The following is a 17,227-nucleotide window of genomic DNA, read 5'->3' on the forward strand; positions in this document are numbered from 1 at the left end:
TCCTTGACCCAGGGGATATAAAATTAAGAGTTCTTGTTTCTCACATATACTGTAAAAGCACAAATATCCGAAAGGGGGGGGGGTGTTGGGGTTAAATTTCGTTTTCAATTACAACAAAATTAAATCCCACATGAAATTTATTTTGAATAGGTTTACTTTCGAAAGAAAGAAATTAATTGCCCACGAAACTACTTTTAATGACAAATCAACGAAATTTAATCCCCACGAAAATTTGTGCTTCTACAGTTGATACCATCCATCAAATCTGATTGGCACTGGTTCAGCTGTTCTAAGACGATGCTGAAAATGTCCAAATGTTAAAACTTGACGCACAACAGACAAAAATGGTGGAGTGAGATAGAGTTACTCAGGTGACCAAAAAATTCTAATTTTATATTAATGTCTGCACTGAAATGTCATATTTACCAATCTGAATAGAATGCATTTTATGGATTTTAATCTGGTTTTATTGGAGACATGGATAATCTTATTTTCTTTCCCACAGATACTTGTATCTGTAATTGTCTCCCTAGCATAATAACTGAAACAGGGTGCCATGTTATCCCTCAGTAATCCCCCCCCCCAACTATGTTTTTCATGTTTAATTTATTATTCAACTACAATATAACTTACTGTGAAAATTCATTGTATCTTTAACCATGTTAACAGCACTTAAATGTAAATTTAAAAAAATTCAATTGTGATTTTTCTTCCATGGGGTACAGACATACATTTAACCAGTCTATTAAAGAACTATAAATAAAGAGGTATTTAAATCACATGACCTAGCATAAACAGGTTTTAATTCACATGGTTTAGCATATACAGGTGTTTAGATCACATGACCTAGCATCAGGCCGACACCCAGGAAGTAGATTGTCAGACAGTCGTTAGCTATAGGGAACCATGTTGAATTTTACAGGTAAGCCATTATTTCATCATTTAATTAAACATCTCTTTGTGCAACTTATCTTATACCTGAATTTTTAAAGTTAATGTTTTAGTAAAAAGTTGAATCCTTTGAAAAGGGAACAATATAGGATTATATATGACGATGTAGGTCTTATCATGTTAAAGCTGAACACTTCTCATAAATTGGCACTGTCAGACGGGTATGTAAACCGCTCGCTTTCGTTACACCCGATTGCACACTTGAAACTCGTGGCCGACATGTATTACTCCTATCGTTGTCTTAGATTTCTTACGTTTATTTCTTGTTTTTATGTGCATTTTCTGTTTGTAAATAATGTATTAGCCTGTATTTTCCATGATACTTTTGTCCTGTTTTAGAAAAATACGTAAAATTTGATAATTTCAACGATATTGAGTAGCACGCTCTGCAAGATGTACGTCTGCACTCGTCGGATCTCTATAGTAGAGTACATTGAACTGACTAGAGATCTGCTCCTTATATACGAGTTGTAGGGAGAGCGTTGAAGAACGAGAAATATGGCGGACTATGCCTATTTACGAGTAGTGTTCAGCTTTAAGGTCAAAATTGAGATCACAATTGTATGTAATACGTAAGCCATGTTAAATTTTTAATAGAATCACATGCATAACTATATTGTGAATTTTTTTTATTTAAAATCTCTGATCTTAAGAAACATATTCTTTCACAATGTCACGTGACAAAAACAGTTTTTAGTATGTATAAACACAAACCTATAGAAATTTCCTATAATTAGAAAAAGCCCCACAATAACAAAATCTATTCATTATCCTCATTCTTTAGTTTTCATTCCATTTTCATTAATTTCAAGCATCCTTTCTATATAAACTGGATTTCATCCTTTAGTTCATAAAAATTTCTTACACAAAGCAATCATTTACCATCATCATTACACATAATTTATTATCATATTATAAAAATCTTTCACTTTTATCAATTGATTGATATTTTTATTTTTGATTATTAATAAACAAAGCATAACAAAGAATATCCTAAAGCATGATATGGAAATAACGAACAGAACTTAGATATCAGAATTCAAATTTATTTTACAGCATCATATAGACTTGGACATTTGAGAAGAATACTATAATGGATCTCCGTTACAGTGCCCAAGACATCCTCCTTTGTGACCTGTGTCATACAGCTGGATTACAGAGTCATTGTGAACTTTGTCAGATTAACCTGTGTAAGGCCTGTGTAGGGGAACATCTCTCTGATTCATCTAAAAGACATAATGTTGTACCATACAAACACAGAAAATCTACCCCTCACTACCCTAAATGTCCAAACCACACCCAGAAACATTGTGAACTTTACAGTGAGAAATGTGACATTCCTGTCTGTTCTACCTGCATCACCTCTGATAAACATCATGGGCATAAGTTCACAGATGCACTGCAAAAACTTGGTTCCAAAACAAAAGGTTTAGAAAATGACTTACAAGAATTAGAGAAAAGAATCTATCCTGCATATGAAGAAATTTCATTAGATCTAAACTCTGAAAAACTTAACTTGGAAAAGCATTATGAGAATCTGACATCAGCTGTCACCAAACATGGAGAAGACTGGCACAGAGAAATTAATATCATTGTCAACAAACAGAAATCTGAAATTGATGAGATGAAAACTAAACACCTGGCTGCTCTAAATAAACAAGAAAATAAAATCAAACAAATAACTTCTGAAGTAAAACAGAGCATAGAAGATCTAAAGAAAATTCTGGACTCCAATAATGTCTCCCTAACCTCTGCATACAAATCAAGGAATGCTGAATTCAGAAGTTTACCTCCTAAAGTCAATGTTTCATTACCAAGTTTCTCACCTCACCAGATCAACACAGAACAACTCCATCAAATGTTTGGTTCTCTGTCAGCATTATCCATTACAACAGAAGAACATGGCTACACAACGGAGACACCAGAATCTATATCCTGTCCTCCAGTCAAACCACTGCTTGATGAACCAGAGCTCAACACCACCATAAACACTGGGTATGGATTACTATACAGTGTGACCAGTCTCAGTGATGAAGAAATCTGGACATGTGGAAATGACAAAACCCTGAAACTCTACAACATCAAGGGTAAACTACTGAAGTCAATCAAAACCAAGTCTGGGAATGAACTTAGTGACGTAGCAGTGACAAAGAATGGAAATCTACTATATACTGACCCTGATACAAGAACTGTAAACATGGTGAAGAATGAGCAGATACAGGAAGTGATCAGACTACAGGGGTGGAGACCTAAAGGTGTCTGTAGTACCTCCTCTGGTGACCTCCTAGTTACCATGAACAGCGATGATTATAAACAAACAAAAGTTGTCCGTTACTCTGGCTCCACAGAGAAACAAACCATTCAGTTTGATAGTGAAGGTAAACCTCTGTATTCATCTAACTACCTTAAGTACATCAGTGAGAACAGGAACCTGGATATCTGTGTGGCTGACAATGGAGCCAGTGCAGTAGTGGTGGTTAATCAGGCAGGAAAACTCCGATTCAGATACACTGGTCATCCCTCTACTAACAAGGTATCATTTGATCCAGTCGGCATCACAACAGACAGCCAGAGTCAGATCCTGACAGCAGACTTTAACAACCACCGTATCAACATCCTAGATCAGGACGGACAGTTCCTTCGTTACATTGATAACTGTGATCTATGGCGTCCATATGGTTTATGTGTAGACACCAGAGACAACCTCTTTGTGGCTCAGTGGGATAGTGGTAAAGTGAAGAAAATCAAATACATGTAAACAATATTTTACCTGTTTGTAATTAAAAAAAACTGCTTAATACTACAAAATGTGTATCATTGTCATTAGAAGTCTCAGTGACTGCAAAACAAAATGGGGAAAAACCCAAGGCATTGATTATGTAAAGATGTAAAATGTACAATATATGAACACTGGGTAAATAAAGTTTAAGTCCATAAACTTATTTTGTTTATTTCACTTGCACAAAAATTATTCATTATTTATTCTTTAATGAACTTTTACTTAGTAAAAGTGAAACATATTCATGAATCAGATGACAATAAATATTTATAGTTACATACAACGAATATTGGATCATACAACAAAAAGTACTGTATACAGGGAAATATTCTCCCCTTTCACCATACCCTCATTTGGGCGAATTCAAAGAATAAGGTATAATTTCTTAAACAAAACGATGACCAGGCGAATTTAAAACAGGCTAAAATTGTTTGCAAGTGTGAAAGGGCGAAAATAACATGGGGCGAAAATAACCCAGTATACAGTAGATTATGATACCTAATTGGAATTAAAAATTTTCAGGATTTTTAATATGTATGGTGATGGACCAATGAGTATTTGCGTGGACCAGTGAATTTCACTAAATCACTGGTCCACTTGACCAGTGAAATTTTTTATTTAATTCAAAAACTATGGGTTTAATAAAATGTGAAGGTTACCTAATGATAATAAACACGCTTACTGAGTCCATACTGTTCACTCTCTTCTTCGTATTTTTCCTCGTCGCTCTGTTTACTGAGTAAAGCCAGAAAGTCGATGTAATCTTTAGCGTGGAATCCCGTCATGTCTTGGTCTAAGGCTCTACGTGGGGGTATGACCCTGAATACAAAGACAACAAAATAATCAAAATGGTGGCATGTGTGCGCTTCATTCTAAATGGTATGAAAAAAAAACATTGGTAATCAGAGATTACAGAGCTCATCTCAACAAATGTTGTCTTTAACTAAGCCTAAGTCACACAATTAACAAACATTCTAAAAGTGTGCTTCCAAAATTTATGCAATTTTGATCTCATAGGGCTTGCAGTTACTTTGGAATAGACCTATCAATAAACTTCAAACTAGTCGCCCATCAAGAAAATATAATTCAAATTCAGCATCTGAAGCAAGTTTGAGATTTGCATCCCTTGATGCATCATTTGTGCAAGTGTTGTTGATATAGGCCATATAGTTTCTTGGTGAAAGCCTTTTACCTGCATGGTTCATATGAAGTGTCAAATTCAGCATCCCAAGCCAGCCTAATAGAATGCACCCTTAGATGTACCATCCATGCCAGTTTGTTCAGCATAGAGCTCATAGTTTCTTTGAAATGAAATCTGTATAAAACCTAACCTTTTCATTCATCCAGAAGATGTAGTCAGATTCAGCATCCGAAGCAAGCCTGGTAGTGTGCATCCTTATATACATGTATCATCCATGCAAGTTTAGTCATTAAAGGGCTCATAGTTACTTGGAAATGAACCCTGCACCAATAAAATTTAATCTGTTCATTCACCCGGAAATATGGGTCAAATTCATCATCAGAAGCAAACCAGGTTGTATGCATCCTTATAGGTATCATCAATGCAAGTTTGATCGTAATAGGATCATAGTTACTTGGAAATGAGACCTGCACCAAAAACATTAACCTGTTCACTCATGCGGAAAAAGTAGGTCAGATTCAGCATCCGAAGCAAGTCTGGTAGTTTGCCTCCTTAGATGTACCATCTATGCAAGTTTGGTCAACATAGGGCTTATAGTTACTTGGAAATGAGACCTACACCAAAATAGTTAACCTGCTCCAAAAACATTAACCTGAGTATTCCTTAGCTGAAATTGCATTGGGAGGGGGGGGGGGGTTAAATTCGAACTTCAATAACAAAACTTTTTTCCAAACACCACCTTTTCCCCCATTTTTACTTATACTGCGACCGACGTGTTTGTGGAAAGTGGGGGGCTAAACTTACGAAACAATGTTCAATGTCTATACTAAGTGTATCTTTGGAAAAAAAGTGTGGGGGGGGGGGGCTAAGTCTATACTAACTATATATTTGGAGAAAAAGTGGGGGGGGGGGCTAAGCCCCCCCTAGCCCCCCCCCCCCCCGGTTCCGACGCCTATGTTACATAAGCTGCACCAACTTTGTTGAGGTGAGTTAAAAATCTTAATTGAATATAGACGGGTAGATCAGTATTCTATTATTTTTTTATTCATGGTATCCCAATATCGTACCATTGACAGTATCTGATGCGATTTGAGTCCAAACCAATTTTTCTTTAAATAATCTTGACACCCCCTTCCCACAATAAAACATGAATTCTTGGATATCTGTTTTTCTTCTTGGGTTATTAAGGTAGAATGCCACACCAATTTTTTATTTTATAGATCTTTGAGTCATCCTTTTTAAACAATGGTTTCAGCATTGAAAGGCCGGCATTAGCTCTTAATTATTTGATATGAATTTTTTTAAGGTCTTCCGCTCAGGCGGAAGACCTTCTACTGATTCTGATGGTTAAGATTATTCCCTATTATTAAGGTCTTCCGTTTCCAACGGAAGACCTTTCTGTTATTCTTAGGTTTCTTTTCCACAGTTTTTTTCTTTTTTTTTTCTTACCGATTTTGTGCGATTCTCGGAAACGGCTCGATGGATTTTCATGAAACTTTCAGGGCAGATGGAACATGAAAAAATCTAGACATATATTTTTTTATTTTGATGACGTCACTTCCGGTTCCGAGATTTTAGCATTTTAGTGATTTTTAGAGTGTTACTTTGTCCGCGAGTTTTCTCGAAAACGGCTTTAGATAGAAACTTGAGATTTTCAGTGATAATAGAGCAATAAATGTAGTTGTGCGGAACGTATTTCATATTCACCGACATTGCTATGTACGGAAGCTCGTTATGGCCCGAAAATAGTCCTATCGCGAATTTCTAAAATTTTGACACCTTTTCTACGATAGCTTTTTACCTGGAAATATTTTGTTAAAATATGTAGAACAAAAGAAGTGTAGAATTCCACGATCTTTCGAATGGTATCTCGAAAAAAGGGCTGGCCCCTAGAGTTAAGGGCCAAGAGGGGCCGAAAGTATTTTCTTTATATCTCAAAAAGTATTGAGAATTTGTAATACTTCAAAAAAGCAAAGTTGTTCAAAATGTCAAGCTGAATCTATCGGAGTCGTCATAACACGTCCGTCGACGTCACTTCCGGCCAAACCGGAAGTAGTAGGAAAACTCATATTTTTGCCGTTCTTGACCAGTTTTTGGGTAACATATGTCTCTGGGAGCTTAAAAATTAATTTTCCACCCGTCGTCATCACTTCCGGTCAAACCGGAAGTAGCCAAAAATAGCTTATTTTTGCATTATTTAACATAGCTTTAGAGGAATCGAACCATTTTAGGCCTTATTTCTCATTTTTGTTAAAAATGAAAGCTTCTTCCCGTCAAACAGGACGGAAGACCTACTCGTTGCTTTGCAACGAGCTTTGCTCTAGTTCTTTTTTTTTCCTAGACGCCAACTTTGAGACCTCGTAACTCGCTCATTTTTCAACGGATTTCGCTCAGATTTTCAGAGTTTGTGGACGTTACAATTCTCAATTAAAATGTTTTCATACATTTCAAAAATTCCCTTCCGCTTTTGAGTTATTTCCCTTTAAATGAAAATTTGGTGCCGTTTGTTTCCAGACAAAGGCTCAGAAACGACAAAAGCTGGAGCAGAATGTCTACTGCATTTAAATACTAGAAGAATTGAAGTTGTGCACATCGGTTTTTCTTTTTCGATTTCTGCACTCAAAACGGTGCTAGATACGGGTCAAAAATAAGAATGCCTAAAAGCGAAAAAATTTACATCTATTTCCTTGTGTATCTTTTAAACTAAAAATAATTTGTTAAGACATGTTTCACAAATATTGTGCATAATTTTAAGCCCTATCATTTGACATCATTAAAAAGGGGCTGGCCCCTCAAATTAGGGGTCAAGGGCGCTCGAACGTTTTTGCTTTATAACTTAAAAACGGTAAATATTTCGATATGGTTATCGATTTGAAATGGGTTCTTTAACATCTTATTGATCTCATGAAAACGTTATTTTGTTCAAGTCATGTTTTATTAGATGAGCTGAAAACTATAATTCATGTACAGGTAAGTGATTTTATATGGCAAGTAAAGAAGAATTCTATATGGGTACGTGTATAACACGTATAACTGCACTTAACTGGATAAGAATAATATACCTAGCTAAATTGAATGTTAATCTTTGTTGAAATAAGATTTTTAACGTATTCTCTAGCTGGATGTCATACAGATTATTCAGAGACAACTTTCTCCCTGTGTTTAGTTTAAAGAACAAGACGGGAGAGAATTAAAATATTTTTTAAGTATTAATATTCAATATAGCATTATTTATTTTTTTTTTTTAAATTCAAGCTTAAGATAATTCACTGTTATTCAATTCATGCATCGTGAATTTTCCTCGAACCCTGAAAGTTTCGTGTGTACAGTGTGCGTGTTTTGTGTGTATCACATGGTTATGAAACCCGTTTATCGATCGCGCGTTGACCTGTATACATTCGTGAGGTCAACATTACCGCTCTTTGATTTTTGCTAGAGTCCTAGATTTAAGATCAAGAAAATATGTCATTTGCGCTAATCGTAAGAATGTTTCTATACACAAATTTAAAGGTTTTCTTGAACATTATTTAAAAGTGTTGAATGTCGGATTCTATTCTTTGACGAATGAATAAAAGGTGTTGCGTTTACGCGCGCTTTTCTCATCTGCTGTGGTATCTATGGACGAGTTCATCGGCTACACCGAAGGGTGACAGCCGATAACTCTGCCAATTGATTTTATTTGCGCATGTATTCAATTCTACCCTTGTGTAGTCCATTATAGTCTCGTTATTTAAAAAAATTTGGGGATATCAATTCTGCAACTTGTTTTTGATTTGTACGGATGATTCTATTATTGGAAAGCCGAAAGGTACACGTGTAGTAGGAGGATTTTTTAGGGCCCATCTCTCCCTCCACTTTGAATTGCAATCGTTACATGTATACGGGCCTATATCAAGTTATTCTAATTGCTTTATATCAAAAAAATTTGCGATGTTATTTAAATTAGCAAATATACATATAAACATGGCACAGTAAATTGTAAGTGGAAGTGACGTTACCAATTCTCATGAAAATCGTAAATGAAGCAACTTTGAATTTTGCATGAATTGATGCATAACTTATAATTGCATTGTACCGAATGCATTCCTTTTATTTCCTCGAATAAAAAGAATATCTTTATGACACGATTTTACGGGTACATGATGGTACCTAAATACATGCTGTTTTACACGGAGGAGCCCCCAAAATATATACATTCCGAGCTTTCAGAATAAGAGAGAAAACTAGAGCCGAGCTCGTTGCAAAGCAACGAGTAGGTCTTCCGTTGGAGCTGTGGAAAGGAAGTACCGACCTTGGGTCAAGGTCACTGCACTTTCTTATGTACACAACCTTTTCTTCTCATCATGAGCCTCCAGTGAATCTTAATAACAAAGTTATGCTTAAACATTTTTTCTCTCTCAGTGACCTTGATTTGCCAGAAAGACCTTTGATCAGGGTGACATGACACAACCTTCAATCATAAGTAATCTATGTTTCAAGTAAGAGCCTCCAATGATTTTCACTTACTAGTTTTTAGCCTGGAAAAGAACAGATTTCTTCTGTCAGTGACCTTGATTTTAACAGAATAACCTTGGCTCTTTGTCAAGACAAACCCTCAATCTGAAACAACTTTTAGAAATTCATAACTCTGACAGGTGTTTTACAACTTTTCTGTCATTGGCCCTGAATTTGTTAAAATGACCTTATTTTAAGTCATCTGAAAACCGGCGGACTATAAGCAATTTGTATCAGGTATGAACTTAAACAAATATAGTCAGAATGAAAAAATACTATTTTCTGAGTCAAAAGTTGCCCTGAAGTTCGTAAGAATAATATTTCAAAACGACCCCTTCTTTTTTTTAACTGACCGTTTTCTTCATTGTTTTCATTTTATATCCCCAAAGGTTGCCCGCATAGCACAGTGATTAGAGCGTCTGCTTCTGCTCTATAGTCGCAAGGTAAGAATCACTCCTTACATCATGGTTTCGAATCCCACTGTGGGACGTGGGGACCTGTTCTTCCGATGAGACCGTATAAAACAAGGTCCTGTGTCGCTTTAGGTGCTGGCACAAAAAAGATCCCTCCCTGCTCAAAGGCCCTAAGTGCCGATTATAAGACAATTAATGTTTAACTATGGTGCCGGTTATGATTTTAACAGTTTAAATTAGGAAATAAAAGTGTGTAATTACATGATAAATTTCTGATATTCAGTACATGTAGCTGCAGATTGTTATATAAGTTCTTAAATTTTCGATTCGGTACATACGATGCGGGTTTATTACTACTTACATGTTCAATGTATAACCTGCTACTGATATTTTTAAAATCACGGAACAAAATTAAAATGTTAGCACACTATATTAATCATTTACAGGTTTTGAATAAATTATTACACAAATTAAATTCATTGCCTGAAGGACCTTTAGCTGAAAAAATACCTGTCATTTAATTTTTTTCATATTTTGTATATATCTTATTTAGTATGTCCTACATACTATAAAGCAGACATATCAATAGGTTTCTTGACTTATTTCTGAGATATTGAGTGACAAATACCATACCCCACAGTGTCTGAGCGGAGTTTTTATTCTCCGTGTTTCTGGGTCCATTACTCGGTCAATAATTGAAATTTTTCATCATAGATAAAAAATATACCAGCGGAAATGTGTCTTTTAAAATATTTTAGAGTATGAATAGGGTTAAAAATTCGAAAAAGCAAGATTCTTTTCTAACACCATATCTGGAGACGGAAATTTACGACTTTTTTAGGACAACTTAAACCATAAAAAAATTAATTTGCAAAAAATCCTATCATTCAATATTTGAAAATTTAAGTCGAAGTTCAAGGTCGTCATTGTATTGATTAACTGTAAAAATATCGATTGGTGAAGCTGAGCTCAATATTGCACGGGGCAAAGTTAAACGAGTCATGATCATGAAAAAAACGTGTCATGTTTACATTTCTCGAGTACGGGAAAACCCAACTATGACGTCACACATTCCTGAAATAAGCGAAATAAGACAAACCCACAGAACTTTTCCGTCAACAACCATGTAAAAATATTTTTTGCGTTCTGAAATTTACAAAATACCCTACCATGTACATATTATGGCCCGTTTTTATGATTTTATACTACCCGTTTTTACCGTGTATGATCTTACTGAACTAAGAGATCCACTATGACGTCAAAGACGCACTGGACGCGCAGAGTAGGGAAACGGCAGAGTGGATTAATCTATTCCGTAATTTGATAATATTTGCAAGAAATTTTGAATGTTTTCAGATATTTTTATACCAGATGGTGAACGCAAACAAACAGTCAAAAAAATTATACAAGTACTGTGGTTTCAATCTCGTTTTGTACATATTTTATCAGAGATTATGACGTAAATCAACTGAGTCACGTGACCATACATCCTTCATCCCCTTAAGGTAGAACCTATGTCGGAGAAGTCTTTGTCACAAGATTTTCAAACTTTCTATAATGATAAATTAGCACTCGCTTATCAATCAGTGAAAAGCACATGACATGTTTCCTTGTTATTAAATGTAGTGCAGCCAGTTATACATGGAATGATAAATACATATTGTGACCTCACAATTTCAGTTATTTGTAGGGGTAGTTGTCATGCAAAGAAGACAACAAAATCCCAGAATTGCTGCTTTAAACACCGTTGTTCTTATTGTTAATTAATTGAACAGTATTAAGCAATATTTCCCGATAATAAATTATTTTTTATTCAATTGACATAAAAGATAATTCCACATTTTCAAAACTATAGGCAAAAAAACTCTATTTATTTTCAGTCAATTTTCCACCCTACATTTGTAAATATGTATCAGAAGTCTTTGTCACAATGTTTTCAATCTTTAATATAATTAAGAACATACCCATATGATTACAAAAAGTGGTTAAAATATATACCTTTCCCCTCTAACTAATGAGAAATAGGTTATTTACCGATACTAATATTCTTGACCTTTTTGCACTTACACCGATTTTATTATTAAATGACTGTTCGCGGCTACTTTCAGCTTTAAAATGTTCATAAAAAATTGTACTTTTGATTTAAAAGAGCATATTTAATAGAGAAACTGTAATAAACCTCCAAGAATATGAATAAGTAACAAATAATTATGAAAAGGAATGCACATTATTTCATGATAGATATCACAAAATTTACACACAATCTAGAACACGTACATCTTTAACTTAGACACATTTCATCAAGATATTACATTGTTTACATGTAGTTGGCAACTGAAGATTTTTAAAAAAGATTTTTGCATCCCTTCAAAATAGTTACAAACCATTTACATTATTACAGTAGTCAGTTTGGTGTATACATGGCAATTTCATCACACAATATAGTCTTGCATTTGTCAACTTAATTAAGGTCAAGATCTATTAAATGAAAGGTGTCTACAGGTTTCTCTAATTAAGGAAATATATCATCATTTAGCATTATATTAAAAAAATATATACCTGGGTATATAAATCGAACATTATGAAGATTACTTCGGCATGATTTTAAATTGAATTCTGTGAATTTCAAAATGCAGTATTTTCTACCATTTCTATACTGAAGCTGTAAAGTACGGGAAATGACACTGAATTAATTATGACGTCATAATGGATCTAGCATAGACTAAACACATTCACTAGTTATGATGTCATACGACGTAGGTTCTACGTTAAAATCTTGAATTATTTTTTCAAATTGACTATTCAACCTGTAATAAAAATGGGCATTGTGCAAGCACAGAAGTCACTTATGAAGTTTACAGGTGCGGAGATACTTATATATATCGATGTTTAGTCCATTTCATTGAGTATAATTCTAAATAGATCCTTATGATTCGGAAGATTTTCTTTAAAAGTTTAAAACTGAAATAGCCATGGTAAAAATCTGTGATGAAAAAAAATGTGTTTGGGAAAATTTGTGTTGAAAACAGATTTATTTGTGTGTTAAAAGCACAAATTAAGCTTGTGCATTTAAATCAATATTGGTTGAAGTTAAGTAACCGCAGATCGCCAGTCCTCACGCTATGAATCGTCAAAATGAAAAGTAAAATTACACATTGAACTAACGAACTATAAAAATTGAAGATTGATTAATGTACATATAAAATAAATACCCCAGCGTTTTGTTCTAAAGTCTAACCTAAGATATTTTAAAATATTTTTGAAAGATTCGATTTACTTACAGAAAATAATGTTTTCCGTAAGTTTGTAAAATTAGATTTAACATTCGACCACGCTGTGTAAATTAATGTCAACAAGCGATGGAAGGAATGGTTGGTCGCGTAATTGTAAACAAACACAAAGCCTAGATAGCTGTTTTAGATAAACATGTATCACGATCAAATTTAAAACGAAGATAAGCCAACATATTAATCTCAAATATCCGACAATAATAATTTTCCATTAATTGTAAAATAGTTTTAATACACCGATTATTTTGCCTATGACTACGGGGTCAATGGTTCGCCGCGGTGTGTCGCTTTAGATTTTCTTGGACACGTGTAATCGTAAGATAACACAATGGTAAACGCGCTTAAAATCTGGGTTCCAGGTGAATGTGAGAATCGTGCGGTAAATAATTTTTGTATTATTTGACTCTTTAAAAGTTCATTTTATGAGATCCGGGCGTTTATCGTTTTCGTTCATAATGTTTGTATTCATATTTAAACGAAGAAAAGATACTAGCTCGTGCTTTTTCTATAACTCTTTCTCTTGGAAATTAAAGATCTTGATTAATAAAATGAAAATGATGCCATTGAATACTCTGAACGGGAACCAAAGAACACGTTTAAAACCTAATTTAAAAAAAAGAGATATGATACAGCGTTGTAAAATATTTATTACTTAAGGCAAGTTTACTGCAATTCTACGCATAAAGACTACAGAGTTTTCCTTCAATAGCAAGATGAGAACTGTCTAGCTTTCTTTCCTATAATACGTAAGACTCGTACAAAATAATATTTTCATAGGACAGAGATAATATTAAGGAACATTTAATATATTAAAAAAAAATGAATTTAACCATTCTGTGTTTTTATTTGTGTATAACTGTGGATCGCTGGATTACCCGCCGATTGATTCCCGTTGACCGACTTTGCCCCGCGTTATCGAGGGAGGCACGTTATATAATTGTAAACAAACAAGGTGAATGTAAAGGCGTGCGCTTAGTAAATAAGCATGACAATTTGGGAAAAAAAAGCACAAAACACTTCAAGAACTTTATTCTAAAGAATATTAGCATCCAATGTAGGCAAGATTTTTATTTAAAGTAAGTTTGTTTTATATACACGCATGAGAAGCTCTCATTTACGAGCTGAGCGAAAAGAATTACCTGTACATATATAGGTCATGCATCTAGCTCATTTTAAACAAGACTAGAACAAAATAACAATTTCATAAGATCAGCAAGATGTTAAAGCACAACTTTATTTTCAAAAGTCATTCGAAATATTAATCTTGAGATATATAGCAAAAACTTTCAAGGGCACTAGATCCCTAATTTTAGGGGCCAGCCCCTTTTTAATGATATCAAATGAAAGCTCTTGCAATAATGCACAACTTTTATTCAATATGCCTTAACAAAATATTTTTAGTTTTCAAGAAAAAAGGAAAATATGTGTAAATTTTCAGACTTTTAGGCGTTCTAATTTTTTACCCCTATAAAGCGCCATTATGAATACAGAAATCGAAAAACAAAAACCGATGTGCTCAACTTCAATCCTTCTGTTATCTAAAACCAGTAAAATTTCTGCTCCAGCTTTTGTGGTCTCTGAGCCTTTATCCGGAAACGAAAGTCTAAAATTTTTCTTTTAAAAGGAAATAACTCATAAGCGGAAGTAAATTTTTAAAATGTTAGACATCATTCTGATAGAGTTTATTACCATCTATAATGTCTGAAAATTTGAGCAAAATCTATTAAGAAATGAGTGAGATATGAGGCCTCAAAGTTGGCGTCTAGGAAGTAGAAGAAAAAAAAAGAACTAGAGCAAAGCTCGTTGCAAAGCAACGAGTAGGTCTTCCGTCCTGTTTGACCGGAAGTAGCTTTCATTTTCAACAAAAATGAGTAATAATGTCCAAAAATGGTTTGAATCCTCTAAATTTATGTTAATAAATGCAAAAATTAGCCATTTTTGCTACTTCCGGTTTGACCGGAAGTGACGACGACGGACGGAAAATTTACTTTTTTGCTCTCAGAGACATATGTTACCCAAAACCTGGTCAAGAAAGGCAAAAAAACGCGTTTTCCGACTACTTCCGGTTTAACCGGAAGTGACGTCACTGGACTATTTTGTCGATTTCAATGGATAGAGCTTGACATTTTGAACAACTTTGCTTCTTTGACGTATTACAAATTCTCAATACTTTTTGAGATATAAAAGAAAAGCGTTCGGCCCTTCTAAGCCCTTAATTTTAGGGGCCAGCCCTTTTTTGAGATATCGATTGAAAGATCTTGGAATTCTACACTTCTTTCGTTATACATGTTTTAACAAAATATTTCTAGATAAAAAGTTATCGTTGAAAAGGTGTCAAATTTTTTTTAATTCGCGAAAGGACTATTTTTGGGCCATAACGAGCTTCCATACACAGCAATTTCGGTGAATATGAAATACGTTCCGCACAGCAACATTTATTACTCTATTATCACTGAAAATCTCAAGTTTCTATCTTAAGCCGTTTTCGAGAAAACTCGCGGACAAACTGACCCTCTAAAATTCACTAAAATGCAAAAATCTCGGAACCGGAAGTGACGTCATCAAAATAAAAAAAATATATTTCTAGATTTTTTCATGTTCCATCAACCCTGAAAGTTTCATGAAAATCGAGCAAGTCGTTTCTGAGAACTCGCGTGCACAAAATCGGTAAGAAAAAAAAGAAAAAAAAAACTGTGGAAAAGAAACCTAAGAATAACAGAAAGGTCTTCCGTTGGAAACGGAAGACCTTAATAATAATCTTTACCAACAGAATCAGTAGAAGGTCTTCCGTAGGAAACGGAAGACCTTAAAAATGAATAATTAGAATTTTTTTTAACAAATGCAAAATTGTTTCTGAGAAAGCCATGTAGTTGCATACAAATATTTCAAGCCATTCTTTCGTGTTTATCGGACTAAAAGAGATAATTAAATTTCCTCTCATCGCGATACGTAACCCCCCTTCCCTCAAATGATAAAATGTTTTCCTTCAGAGTCGAGAATGTCAGTTGGTTAGTTTGTTCAGGTACGTACAGGTCAGGACTGGTGTTGAAATCCATGATTAATCCATAACCTATTATAATGTTAACCAACAGTCATACGCGACATTTTTTTTTTATTCACAGGTCGTCATATAAATGGAAAAAAAAGATAAGTATGCGTCACTAATCTTTCCTACATATAAAAGTTTAAATTTCTAAAACTTGTGCCGATTAGAGTGTTCATTCGAGCATCGAAGTGTGTATAATTAGTTTCTTTGGGTAGGGGGAGGTACCAGTTTTTACTGCGTTTGATTTCCGGAATTTTGCATTGCTTTTCCGACACTTAATAATTTCATTTCTAACATTCATTATTTTCATTCTCGATTTTTACACTGTATTTCAAGCAATTTAAAGTTAACAAAGAAGATGGAATCATCATTTCAATAGAATGTATTTGGTTAAATTAACACAAGTGAACTTGTGATGAAAATTTATTAAACGAAAGTCAAGAAATAAAAAGTTAAAGATTGTATTTTGAAAAATAAATCAAATCAAGTCACATAAAACAAAGACAGGTTGTAAAGCTCACACACCGACACACACACAAACGTTTTGGTAACTCGGAATAGTCCAGAGTAAAACTATATTTTCTTGATGACGGAATGTCCAGTACATCTAATATTCACGTCCGGGATAGTCCACGGCGGATCTAAAAATTCTCTCACACAACATACGGGATTCACTCAAATTTCAATTAACACATTTACGCAATTTATATCATACATAAAAGTCAGACGCTCTTTGATGTAGAGAATTGACACTAATTCCTTAGATAAATACTGAGTGACAAAATCCTTTTTACTATTTAAACTTTGATAGGTAAATAACTTAAGCATATGTCAAAAATAAGCATTAAAAATAATTATTTTCATAAAATTAAATTCTGTTTAAACAATATAAATCACTAGCAGCGCAAATACAGACTTTTAAAAAATCAGAGGTGGAATCATGCGAATTTAATCCTTTTATGGCACCACCAACCCCGTAACGAGAAAGTTATTATGTACATGTATATGTTCTCATCGAACTGACCGGTCTCCGCGTCTTGAACCTCCAAGAACATGTATTGCATGTTCTTGAATAATATGTATTAATAATTCTTTAAGGAAATCTAGATCTCA

At 34.2% G+C, this 17,227-nt stretch overlaps 2 protein-coding genes across 2 annotated transcripts in view; one reads left to right on the forward strand and one right to left on the reverse strand.

Annotated features, from left to right (window-relative positions):
* The first annotated feature begins 883 nt into the window (after positions 1-883).
* On the forward strand, positions 884-3,889 carry LOC134268178 (tripartite motif-containing protein 2-like). The gene is made up of 2 exons (XM_062750374.1): positions 884-922; positions 2,008-3,889. The coding sequence occupies exon 2, from the start codon at positions 2,045-2,047 to the stop codon at positions 3,707-3,709; it is 1,665 nt and encodes a 554-aa protein (XP_062606358.1). The 5' UTR covers positions 884-922; positions 2,008-2,044; the 3' UTR covers positions 3,710-3,889.
* Positions 3,890-3,974: 85 nt separating this feature from the next.
* The window catches only part of LOC134268200 (histone deacetylase 8-like), a 74,401-nt gene continuing 61,148 nt past the window's right edge, over positions 3,975-17,227 (reverse strand). The window contains exon 12 of the mRNA XM_062750405.1: positions 3,975-4,549. Coding sequence (XP_062606389.1) covers positions 4,524-4,549 — 26 coding nt within the window. The 3' untranslated portion in view covers positions 3,975-4,523. The remainder of the gene's footprint in view (positions 4,550-17,227) is intronic.

Source organism: Saccostrea cucullata, unplaced genomic scaffold (genome assembly GCF_032062105.1).
Source record: "Saccostrea cucullata isolate Sc308-1 unplaced genomic scaffold, CSIRO_AGI_Scuc_v1 ctg4209, whole genome shotgun sequence".
Lineage (NCBI taxonomy): Eukaryota > Metazoa > Mollusca > Bivalvia > Ostreida > Ostreidae > Saccostrea > Saccostrea cuccullata.

What these genes read in the sequence shown, in the direction of transcription:
- LOC134268178 (XM_062750374.1), top strand. Translation starts at nt 2,045, where the DNA reads ATGGATCTCCGTTACAGTGCCCAAGACATCCTCCTTTGTGACCTGTGT.